The sequence below is a fragment of the Oxyura jamaicensis genome, chromosome 1 (genome assembly GCF_011077185.1).
Source record: "Oxyura jamaicensis isolate SHBP4307 breed ruddy duck chromosome 1, BPBGC_Ojam_1.0, whole genome shotgun sequence".
Classification (NCBI taxonomy): Eukaryota; Metazoa; Chordata; class Aves; order Anseriformes; family Anatidae; genus Oxyura; species Oxyura jamaicensis.
Window position 1 is genome coordinate 123,356,812 of NC_048893.1, and position 12,005 is coordinate 123,368,816.

Sequence of the window (12,005 nt, forward strand, 5' to 3'; positions counted from 1 at the left end):
TGGCTTTGCCTTGGCAGGCAGCTGAACTCCACCACAGCCGCTCTCTCACTCCCTCTCTTCAGAAGAGGAGGGGAAAGGAAGAAGAAAAGGAAAGAAACAACTCACGGGTTGAGATAAGGATAATTTAATTAAAGGAAAAGATAATTATTAAGGAAAAATATTATTAATTAAACAATTTAAGTAAAGGGAAAAAAGTGAAAAAAAAAAGGCTGTGTGGAAGTGCAGAGGAAAGAAATCACTCTCTAATTCCCACCAGAGAGCGATGCTTGACCAAGTCCTTGAAGCAGGGCCTCAACACATGTAGCCGTTCAGGAGCACAGATGTTTTCACAACGAGAGCCCACCCCTCCCTTCTTCTTCCTTTTTCCACCTTTTATTGCTGAGTGTGACACCACATGGTATGGAATATCCCTTTGGCTGGGTTAGGTCAGCTGCCCTGGTGATGTTCCTTGGTCTCTTTTTGCCCACCCCCAGCCTGCTGGCTCTGGGGGGGCTGGAGGGAGTCCTGATGCGGCGCCAGCACTGCTCAGCAGCAGGCACAGCACCGGTGTGATACCAGTGCTGTTCTAGCTCCAAGTGCAGAGCGCAGCACTGTGTGGGCTGCTGCAGGGACGGTTAACATCCCAGCTACAGCCAGCACACACACACCCCCACACGCACACTCACAGCGCACGTCCACCACCAGCAGCACTTGCCCAGCACCGCGGCTCCGGGTCCTCCACGCCGCCAGGGGGCACAGCGGGGCCGGACCGCAGCAGCCCCGCGCCTTCCGTCCCCGCCGCCCACCCCGCGCGCAGCCGCCGCTCGCGGAGCCGCCCGCAGGACCACCCGCCGCCCTCCGCCGCCCCGCGCCCGGCGCCATGCCCAAGAACAAAGGTGAGCCCCCCCCCGGCACCGCCGCCCGCCTCCTTCCCCTCCCCGTCGCCCTGCGGCGTTCCTCCGGCCTCCGGGCCCGGCCGCGGCCTCCCCCCGGGGCCGGCCCCGCCGGTGCGGGAGGGAGGAGGGGAGTGGAGGGGGGGCCCCGCGGCCCGCCCGGGGCCGCCCTGCCCCGAGCCGAGCCCCGAGCCGAGCCCCTCCGCTGCCCCCCGGGGAGAGCGGGGCCGCCCGGCCGCTGCCACGTGTGGGCCCGCTGCACCGCGCCCGGCCGCGGCCCGCCGGGTGTAGGCGGGGGGGGGTTGAAGGGTGGCCCCGGCGGGGTGCCCCGCTCTGCGCTGGGGGGGTCGGGAGGGTCTGGGGGTGGGAGGGTCCTAAAAAGCGCTGTGAAGGCGGCGGCGGCGGCCCGGGAGGCTGAAATGGTGGGGCTGTGCGCTGCTGGGAGTGTGGGAGCTGCTCGGGTAAAGGTTGGAGGTGGAAACGGGGAAATGAGCAAAACAGCCAGGTCTGGATAGGACAGTCAGAGGTGCCGTGTAGAAAACAGGCACAGAAATCCCCGTAAGTCTGATTACTTCACTTACTGTATCCATAGAATCATTAGGGTTGCAAAACTCATCCAAGATCACCGGGTCCAACCAGCCCCCTACCACCAGTGTCACCCCCTGAACCACGTCCCCAAGCACCACGTCCAACCTTGCCTTGAACACCCCCAGGGACGGTGACTCCACCACCTCCCTGGGCAACCCGTCCCAATGCCTGACTGCTCTTTCTGAGAAGAAATGTCTCCTCATTTCCTACCTGAACCTCCCCTGGTGCAACTTGAGGCCATTCCCTCATGTCCTGTCACTAGTTATCTGTGAGAAGAGGCCGACCCCCAGCTCCCCACAGCTTCCTTTCAGGTAGCTGTAGGGAGCAATAAGGTCTCCCCTGAGCCTCCCCAGACTAAACAACCCCAGCTCCCTCAGCCGCTCCTCACAGGACTCGTGTCCCAGGCTCGTCACAGGTAATAACACATGCTCTTTTCTCCACTTTTAAAATGTAGGTAAAGGAGGTAAAAACAGACGACGAGGTAAGAATGAGAATGAATCAGAAAAAAGAGAACTGGTGTTCAAGGAAGATGGGCAAGGTGAGTTCTCAACTACAGTTTGTCAGTGCCATTGTTTTCAGTCAGATATGTAAGTGACACACACAAAATACCTGGAAGTCTGAGAAACACAGAGTTATTCTGGAAGAAAAAGAGGGATTCTTACTGGGGTTGGATTTGAATTCTAAATTACAGGTTGAGGGTAGAAGGGTGGCATTAGGAAAAGGGAAATGTTAAATAGCTTCACCACGTAAGAATGAAGCTTGCCCCTCCCTGACATTATTTGATGTGTAATACAGCATGTATGTAAACGTTCTCTGGGGATCCCTTGGGTTGCTCTGCGTGAGGGGCTGTAAGCACCTGGCCTAGCTGCTCTTTCCAGCAGTTGCTGGCTATCCCTTGGATGTGTGGTCCTGCTCCCTGTTTTATACCAGCTGTAGTGTTTCCTGGGTGCTTCTTTGATATCTCTGAAGTTGCTGGCTGAAAAGTAACCTTGGCGTTCTTCCGCTGTCCCTGCCAGGTTGGGGGTGGGATGCCCAACAGGTATTAAAATGGGAACTATCAGAAGGTCCTGACCTGGACGTGCTCAGGCAAAGCAAGCAACAGGAGTTATTCATCTGGAGGTGATGACTGGGGTTCCCCTGTCCTCTGCCTTCTGGTGACAGCGATATCACCTGCCTTTTGGCTTACCCTGTCCTGTGTGTCACACTCCTGTAGTGGCTTGCATATCCGTGAGTGCTTCCCTAGTGATCAGCTGAGCACTAAGAGCACATAAACTAAGGCTTGTTAGAAATACTGGCAGAGTGCTGACCTTAAATGGCTGTAAAGGCAACACTATCTTAATGCATTTTTTTTAATCTTTTGCTGAAATTCTGGGACAGTCGTAAGTAAAAACAGGTTGATTTTGATGCGCCTGTAAAACTCGAAGTCTTTTTCAACTCTCAAGCAAAATCTGCTTAATGAAACCCACTCGTTTTTTAACATTGTGATGTGGCTTGTTGCACTGTCTAGCTTGTGCTGTGGAAAGATGATAGAATATTGAAATACAGAATACAGAATATTGAAATATCAATATTGAAATATTTCTCAATTTCTAATTGAGAAATTCATTTTCTTGGCAAGTGTGGGTGGTCAGATAATGTTATCATTCTCACAAGCTATATTCCTTTCAGTTAAGTGGTGATGTGTTATGTTGCAAACTTTAATACTATGAGTATTTCAGTAGTGATTTCTGCATCTGAATGAGGGAAGCAGATTAAAAATGTGAGAGATGGCAAGGATGGGAGGGATGCTGGAGAGAAGCTTCCACAGCTGAAGCCTTCTAAGTATGGGGGTGCCAGACATGGTCAGAAATTGTCCTTGCAAACAGCATTTTTTTTATGTAGAAGGGATTCAGAGTATTGGTGGGATAGACAGAACGTGCCACTTCCTCGTCTTCCCTCGGTAATAACACATAATTTTGTCAGGACAGGAGTTGGGTCGCTATAATTAACTTAAAGTCTGAGCATGACTTGGTAACTGTAAGAATCATCTTCAGTAAGCATGTAGCGGAAACAAAAGTGTGGATACAACCAAGAAGGAGCAGTGTTTGCAAACATTAACGTCAACAACGATATGGAAATTCCATTAGCCTGTGTGGCTGAATAATTGTCCTCTCAGGAGTTGATGTTTGCTAAAATGTTACAGCAGATTTTGGTTACAGGGACAAAACTTACCACTTGTTTCATGAAGCTGTCTTTGCTCTGTAGCTTTACTCAAACTTCCTGTCTCTTTCAGAATATGCCCAGGTGATCAAGATGTTAGGCAATGGAAGACTGGAGGCATTATGTTTTGATGGTGTGAAGAGGTTATGTCATATCAGAGGGAAACTAAGAAAAAAGGTAATTCAGGAGCATTGCTACGGAAAAGAGTGGCATTATGCATGATAAGCAATTGTAAAAAAAATCTGTGTATAGCTCTTTACAAAATACAGTTAGTATTTCTAACTGAAGCAGGCTGCCCAGAGAAGCTGTGGATGCCCCATCCCTGGAGGTGTTCAAGGCCAGGCTGGATGGGGCTTTGGGCAGCCTGGTCTGGTGGGAGGTGTGTAGTAGGGGATGGGGTTGGGAACGTGGTAATCATTTCAGAAATCAGCATGTGGTATCTAAGACTAGATCAGTTCTTAGCTTAGCAGGAGAACTTCTGTTTATATGAGTGACATCCAGCAGAGGAAAATAAAAGGTGTAAAAGGGTTGTCCAAAGCTATTTTTTGGTATGCTATTTCCTGAAACCCTTAAGAATCATGTTTTGATGCCCTTCTTAGTCTATTGTTTGAACTAGGGAGGAACTGACTATTTATTGTCATCTTCTCACTGGTGACTTATCTGGGAACAGTTCTGGCAGGGGGATTGGGAAAAAATGTCCAGCTTCCTGCAGGCACCCCAAATGCCATCGCTTCATTGTCCACTTCATCCGTTCTTAGGAAGATGAAATGCAGAGCTGATCTGCAAAACTTCGTACCTTCAGGGAAGTTAAATTTGCTGTCATAACTCTGCCATCTTTGGAAGGTGTCGTCTCTTGCCCTTTTCAGATGTTACAACTTTCTGTCGTTTGCATTGCATGGTACTGAAGAGTTCTTCTCAGATTCTGGTCTCAATAAAAATAGCTGGTTGCAGTGTTCATTCTGGAGTGTTCTACCTGTTAGTTTTTGGAGACCCATGAATGCATGTATCTTGGTGTCAGTGTGAGCCCCGCTAGCTGCCAGCAATACCTTTGAAGGTAATGAAGAAGGCTCACAGATAAAAGCTAGGCACAGCAGAATTAGTTTCTCGCTACGGAAAGCATCACTTCACCATTCCTCATGTCAAAAGGAAGTCGTAACTGAAATAGGCTCCTTCTGCAGAAACCAAGCTAGTGTGGGTTAGAACTGTCATGTGCATTTATGTCCACGTGTCCTGTTCTGCAGGTTTCTGGCTCTGGTTTGACGGATGAGCGTAGTCAGTTACTGGAAGCAGCTCCATTAATTTCCTTGGGTTCATCTCTGTGCTTGCCCATCACCCCCTTCACCAGCTCTTTCTTTATTTTTTTGCTGTTGTGGAGCTCAGTTCAGAGGGGTGGCTTGGTGCAGTATTTCTGTTTTCTCCCAAAAGTTATGACCTAATAACCACCGTGCTGCCTAGAAGCCCTTCAAGGAAGTTTGATTTACCTTATTTAGCAAATTATGGAACTATTACTAACATATCTACAGGTTTTTATAAGCTTGATTTTGCTGTTAAAATATGGCATTGGATATTTCCAGTTAATTGGTTAGAAGGTGGGAGCAGTAACTGTAGTGTAATTTTCATGTCTTTCAGTGTGTGTGCATGTGCATGTGTCTGTATATATATAAAATAAATGCAACGTATGCTTACTCTTTCAGGTTTGGATTAATACATCAGATATCATACTGGTTGGCTTACGAGACTACCAGGTAAAAATTCTATGTAATTAGCTACTGAAAAATAACTTAGAGGCCGCTTTATTTAATGTTAAGTTGCAGCAGGTGTCCTGAGTAAATTGCCATCTAATTTATTTTTTTTTTGAATTTGTGTGTAGTTATTCTAAATCATGATTTTTATTTTCCTTGTATTACAGAAGGATTGTCATGACTAGATGACAAATACCTGGTACAACTTGTTCTTCCAAATTTAATTGCACTCTGAGCCTTTGTTGGCATCTCACTGGCCTTAATGACATCACACCTGAACTTTTATTTTTTTCCAGGTGTAGCTGTTTGATGCTTGGGTCTTGTGATATAAGGAAGATGGAGCCAAGCACCAAACTCTTTATTGTGGTAATCAGAATTTTGGATCCTTGGTGTTTAGGCTTTTTACCTTAAGAGACCAATTACTTGCTGGTTAGTTTCTACTTAAACTTCCAGAAACAGAGTAATATATCTTTACCTAGCATACAGGTTAATGGAAAACAGTTGTCAAGCTTTCATTAGGTAGATATTTTTTCATGAATTCCGGTATTGTGTCATCAGTTAGTCCAAGATAGATTCTGCTTCTGAAACGTACATTATAAAATTGTAAAGTATTTAAGGTGCAGTATTTACTGCATATATTGCATTGCTTAAAACTTTTGCAGCAACCACCATGCACCTCAGTACGCGTATTTTCTGAAGAAAGATTAATTTTAAAGGCATGGAACTGAACTTCTCAAGTGACTTAGAATAGGACAAAATTAAATATCACCGAGCAGAGATGAAGATATTCTACAAATGAGCTTTTTTTTTAACCTCAGAATTAAAGAAACTAGAGGAACAAGATATTGCTGTTCCGTAAACAATATAGGTGTTACTAGTTAACTGTAGTTAGTAGGGAGGTTTTTTTTTCCTTCGTAGATGACTAATAAAGTCTAATAAATCTTTATTTAGGATAACAAGGCTGATGTTATTCTAAAGTACAATGCAGATGAAGCCAGAAGTCTGAAAGCATATGGGGAGCTTCCAGAACATGGTAAGAATCTTCTCAGTTTAAATTCAGAGTTCATATTGGACAAGAATATGCAGTATGCCTTGACTTAGTATAATTTCATTCCTTAACTTCTCTAAATGCTTTTTTTAGCTAAAATCAATGAAACAGACACATTTGGTCCCGGAGATGATGATGAAATCCAGTTCGATGATATTGGAGATGATGATGAAGATATTGATGATGTAAGTAGTAGACATGTGTTTTGTTTGTATCACGTGTTTGTCATCTTTGGCAATAAGCTGTTTTTCAGTGTTTTTTAGAACAATTAGAACAATACATTAATGTTCAGAATAGCTTACCTTGTCAAGAATTTTATTCTGAAAATAATTTTATAACAGTGTATTCACATTCTCAGTTTGCACTGCTTCGAGGACCTGTTCTTTCATTTCATCAGCTCCTGGAATTCTTTTCAGAATAAAGCCTCTCCATAGACAATCCTTATAGTTCTTTGAGCCTGTTACTGCTTCAGAAAAGAGTTCCGTTCTCTTTTCTGTCCTACAGTCCTCTTCTAGTTCACCTCTGTGCAATGTATGTATGCTTAGTGTCATACTATTAAAACTTGAATGAAGAGCAGTCTTCTCGTTTCCTTTAAGATGCTCAAAATCAAAGTAGATTGACCCCAAAGACTCATATTTATGTTGCAGTGTCCATTTGAGTGATTGTGTGTGTGTGTGTACGCATGGGGGAGGAATTGCAATTACAAAATTGACCAGCTAGGTATTTGGATGTAGCTGGATACTGAAGGAGTGGAACATCTCCCGAAGTACTGCTCTCTGAAGTGTAAGCTCCTTACAAGGGTCTCTTGTTGGACAGCAAAGTAGATGATACAGGAAGGTTTAGAAGACTAGTAGGATTTCCTGGCATCTTCTGCAAAGTAGTCTGGAAAGACCACTGCACAAAGACCTGTGGGTCAGTTCCCATGCCATGTGGGGCAAATTTGGCCAGTTCATATGAACCAATATGAGCCATAGACAACGGTGACCCAAATTGTATTGGACACCAATTGCTGGAATAGGTCACAGATAACATAGATGTTTTGAGGACTTGCATAACCTTGTAGGTTTCAACTTCCTAGTTCCTCTGTAGCTTTAAAAATCTCATCATCTAATAATAAGTACAGAAACAGTTGGGATTTGTGTTTTGTTTTGTTTTGTTTTAAGACCTTAAATCTGTTGCATGCTTTGAATTCCATAAAATCGTAAAAAGCTTCACCTTAATCGTATGAAAGCTAATCGTGAATTTGCAGATTGTCACATTCAGCTGTGTTACTGCTTATCACTAACCCATAGTAACTGACCGTGCACATTCTTACGGTACTAAATTTATTATAATTCAAATTAGAATCTGCTGTGAAATCTTTTCTGTGATGATGTACGTTATTCTGCAGTAGAGAGATGAATGTGTACGCAGTCAGCAGGCTCAGAGGATAAGTAGTAACTTACTGAGCCAGTGAGTTAACTTAATTGGATAGACTGTTGTAATTGTCTCCTGATGCTTTAACTCTTCATCTTTTTAGTCGTTCCTCTGAGTTGGTGATATGGCTAATTCTCTTTAAATGCTGGTATTATTTTGACCTCATCAAGGCTCTCAATTTTCATATATTTTCAAAGTACCAAAATCTTGATAAATTTTCTTCAGACATCAAAAATTGCCCTTTAGATCTGTCAGGGTTTGAGCTTACTGAAGGTTTAGCTAGAAATGCTTTCTAATACTGCATGCTTTTAATAACAAAGCTACTTAAAGTGCTAAATTGCTGTATGAATATTGCAAGAATAAAATTTCCAAATGGATCTTTTTGTGGGATAATAATGTGAGCAGCTGGGATTGTTTTTAACTTTATTCAGCTATGCAGTATTACAATATTCTTTAAGAGAGGAGCAAGTGTAAGTAACAAAATATGAGTAATCTCTGAGGATAGTTGCAGTCCACTTAGAATGAAGTGTGGCTTTGCAAGTCAGAGTTAACGTGAAAGACTTGGTGGAGCCATTCCTGGGCTGCTCATGTCAGAAGAATGGTTAGAAAACTGTTTGGCCATTAAACTTGTTTGGATAGTCAGTACTTAGGGACCTTGCCATTAAACTCAGTTTTGGCTTTTGTTCTTGAGAATTGAGCACTTATTTATGTCTGTACCATTTATATGTAAGCATATTGGCATAATTGCTCCCTTATATAACTGTAGTATCATAACATTGGTGGCGGGGACGTGAGAGGAAAGTGGATGTTCACTTATTGAGAAAATGAGATAAGAGCTGACGTAAAAACATTATTGTAGTGAGTTCAGGAAGTTTCTCATTTTGACTATAAAAATAGCTTAAAGACAGAATTGATTAATTTAAAATCATGTGAAGAAAATGATTTTTTTAAATTTATTTTTCAGATCTAATTTGGAACAGAGGTTTACATTCCAACTTTCTTCCTCCAAGGATTGTTCTACATTGATATTTTGATTATTTTTTTGGGTGAAGTCCCTTTCTTTTAAGAAGACTGAAAATTCTCGGTAAAGAATGTAGTTTGTTACATCAAAAGGATTTATTTTCAATGTTTGTTTTAAAGTATTTATATTTCTTTAGAGATGGATAATGCTGGATTATCACGAAGGCTAAATGAATTGCCACAAATATTTTGTCTCTTCACCAATTAGAGCTTTTACCTCTGGATGTAAGTGAGATAAAGTGACATGGGCTGTAAAAGACTGCATTTTCCCTCTTCTGCTTTCATCACTACAATGCAGTTAATCTTGTATTTTGAAATAAAAATTGTTTACCCTGTAATTATCATGGATTTTGATTAAATACCCAGTTCAGATTAGTATCAAAACATACTATGCAGTGTCTGTCCTTATACCCCTTGCCTTGATGTTAACTTCGAAAAGATTTTGATAATATAAAGGGAAGGCAGAAAGCTGCATTTAAATTCATAATGCGTGAATCTGCTTTTCATGTCTACTAGCATGCTGCTATTTTTATACTGATTTTGATAATTAAAAACACTCATTTCGAAAATGTAAATTTGCCGCAGTGGAAAGGTAGAGGGAAGTAACAATGAAAAGTAAGCAGCATCTCAAATTTGCAGTTGTTAAAAACTGTCTTGTATGCATAGCTCTTCTGTATTTCACGTACAGTAGTTAAGCTGTAGTTGCAGAAGATGAACACTGGGTGGCACCCAACTTAACAGGGATACCGCGATACAAAACATTAGCAGTTGGGTTTGTACTGAAAAATCCGTAAAACAGTTTTTCCCCCAAAGTGAATGCTTAACATTCTTGATATGTTAAACATGTAGAATATTTTTACATTATAGAAAAGGTTATGTTAAGAGTAGAGATTTATTTTAATCTTAAACTCCATGCAGTGTAAGGTACAACATGAAAGTTTATGTGAACTTTGAATAATGATATAAATGAGAAATTACACTTGGGTCAAACGTAGGAAGAGAATCTTTTCATCCAGGATGAATCACTGGAACAACTTAATGGAAAGATTCTTCTCCACCTTTGGACTGGAGGAGTCAGTCAAAAAGCTGAATAAAGACTAACATCATCATGCAAATATTATTTTGTGGTAGCCTTAGTTTGTCTTCAATTATGTATTTAACAACTCTGAAAGCAGATTAATGCAAAACCTCCTTTTGTGCCATAAAAATCTGATTCTTGACACTTGTATTCGTTATACAGTCTTTTTGGTATGATGTAAAGTGACTACCCCCAATAGATAAAAGCAAAATGGCTTTAAATATGGAGTGGCCTCATTGATTTACATGATTTTTGAGAAGGAGTTCTGTGCTAGATTTGCACTTCCAGAGCTTTTAATGTCCTCTCTCTTACGTTTTTCCTTCTTCATAGTATCTCTATCCTTTATTGGATCTGATCTTATTCTAGGGATGACTATTTCTTAGTATCGAGTAGTTTTGCCAAATGTTTTGTGGGTTTTAAATGCTCATTTTAAAAACTTGCTAAATATTGGGAAAAGATGCTATTGACATAGTATTCTTACTTCCCTGATGTTAAAGTATACAAGGTTACTGTCTTTGTATGTCTACGGAGTTCAATTGTGAATCAACATAAAAATGGTAAAGTTTCAGGATAAGGTTTATAAACCGTTCCATAGCTTACTGGTGTCCTCAGCCTATTGAGCAGCTCTGAAAATGGTTAAAAGCTTTCACAACTGGGCTTGAGGTCCAAGTGCAAAAGATTTCTGTTCAGTTGTGCTAGCAGAAAGGTTAATGATTAAAATACAGTGAATGCTACTGAAGATAAAAATACTATGGAATTTATCTTGCCAAAACCAGTATTATACATAGGGGAAAAATGTAAAGTACGTGGTCACTGCTAAGGAGAAATACAGATAAATACACTGCTGTTGCAAGGAACTCCTTTCAATGTACTGGAGATCTCTGGTATAATAGATACTTCAGCTCTGGAGCAAAGATGATATTCTGTTCCTGGCAGAATTGGTTCCAGTCTTTGTCAGTCACAGGCTTGTATCTGGCTCACCCAAAACTCTTCAGAGATTTTAAGGAAATTTCCCATTTATTAGTGCTCTGGCTCAACACCATGTCGTTGATGTTTTCATGCTAGGCTGCATTGTCTTTGAGTACATTCCCTCATTCTCAGCTAGAGTTTCTTTCACAGAGCAATCTGAGCAGCTTTATACTGTCTCTTTTTTTTTTGGGGGGGGGAGGTAACAGCTTTGACAAGTAGCTCCCTTTCCAGCGTCTCCATGTGAAGAAGGAGGTAAAACAGTAGTTGCCAGGTGCAGGATTACAGGGTTACTGACTAAAACCACGAAAGGTGCTCCATCTGTAACAGTATTTTCAAAGTATTTTTTTAATAAGACTCAATATTGGGAACTGATGCTGGCTTTTCACCTGTAGTGTAACATTGAAAGTAGAGATTCAAAGATGAATTTTCTGCTACTGAAGTGTAAACTTTGTGTTCTCCAGGATGTTTCACACTTTGAGATCATTTTGTGATTAAAACTTTGAAACACGATTTTTGTTCATTGTTCCAGATTTTATCTTCTTTGTCTCTATGCCTCATAATGGTGGCAGCTGAATGCTTCTTTGGACAGCCCTAATGCTTTTCCACCCTAATTCTTTGCAGGTATAGTTCAGACACAAAGTTTTTAAAAAATACGTGGTTTAAAAAAAAAAAAAAACTCTCCTTCCTCAAAAGAAGGAGAAGGAAGTGGTAACCCATGATTGCTTGTCTGTGTGCCATTTACTTGTTACTACTGATAGGTTATATATAACATACGACTGTGTGCTGTATGTGCGACTGTGCCTGCGTGGTACTGCGTACTATGGCCATGAACGAAAATACGCTGATGACTAAGGGTGACGGCTTGCTCAGTGTGGTACCTGGCAGTGCTCCTAACCAGGTTCTTCCTGACAAACTGATTGGACTTGTGGGGTATGTAAGTTGTGAACCACTGCTTCTCCCTGTGGCTGTGAGGTAAGTCTTGTTTTTGGGTGAGATGGGTTGTTGAAGCTTGCTCAATAACAAGAGCAGTCAACCTAAACCATAACCATTTGGTATTACTGAACGTGAATGTC

The 12,005-nt window shown here is 41.8% G+C and overlaps 1 protein-coding gene across 1 annotated transcript; it reads left to right on the forward strand.

The window, feature by feature from the left end:
- The first annotated feature begins 763 nt into the window (after positions 1-763).
- Positions 764-11,442, forward strand: EIF1AX (eukaryotic translation initiation factor 1A X-linked). The gene is made up of 7 exons (XM_035320907.1): positions 764-875; positions 1,915-1,998; positions 3,733-3,836; positions 5,354-5,404; positions 6,353-6,434; positions 6,543-6,634; positions 8,830-11,442. Exons 1-7 carry the CDS (start codon positions 860-862, stop codon positions 8,833-8,835), a joined length of 435 nt encoding a protein of 144 aa, XP_035176798.1. The 5' UTR covers positions 764-859; the 3' UTR covers positions 8,836-11,442.
- The last annotated feature ends 563 nt before the right edge of the window (positions 11,443-12,005 follow it).

What these genes read in the sequence shown, in the direction of transcription:
- EIF1AX (XM_035320907.1), top strand. An exon ending in GTTCAAGGAAGATGGGCAAG is followed by an intron (nt 1,999 to 3,732) that starts GTGAGTTCTCAA and finishes TGTCTCTTTCAG; the next exon opens with AATATGCCCAGGTGATCAAG. An exon ending in TGGGGAGCTTCCAGAACATG is followed by an intron (nt 6,435 to 6,542) that starts GTAAGAATCTTC and finishes TGCTTTTTTTAG; the next exon opens with CTAAAATCAATGAAACAGAC.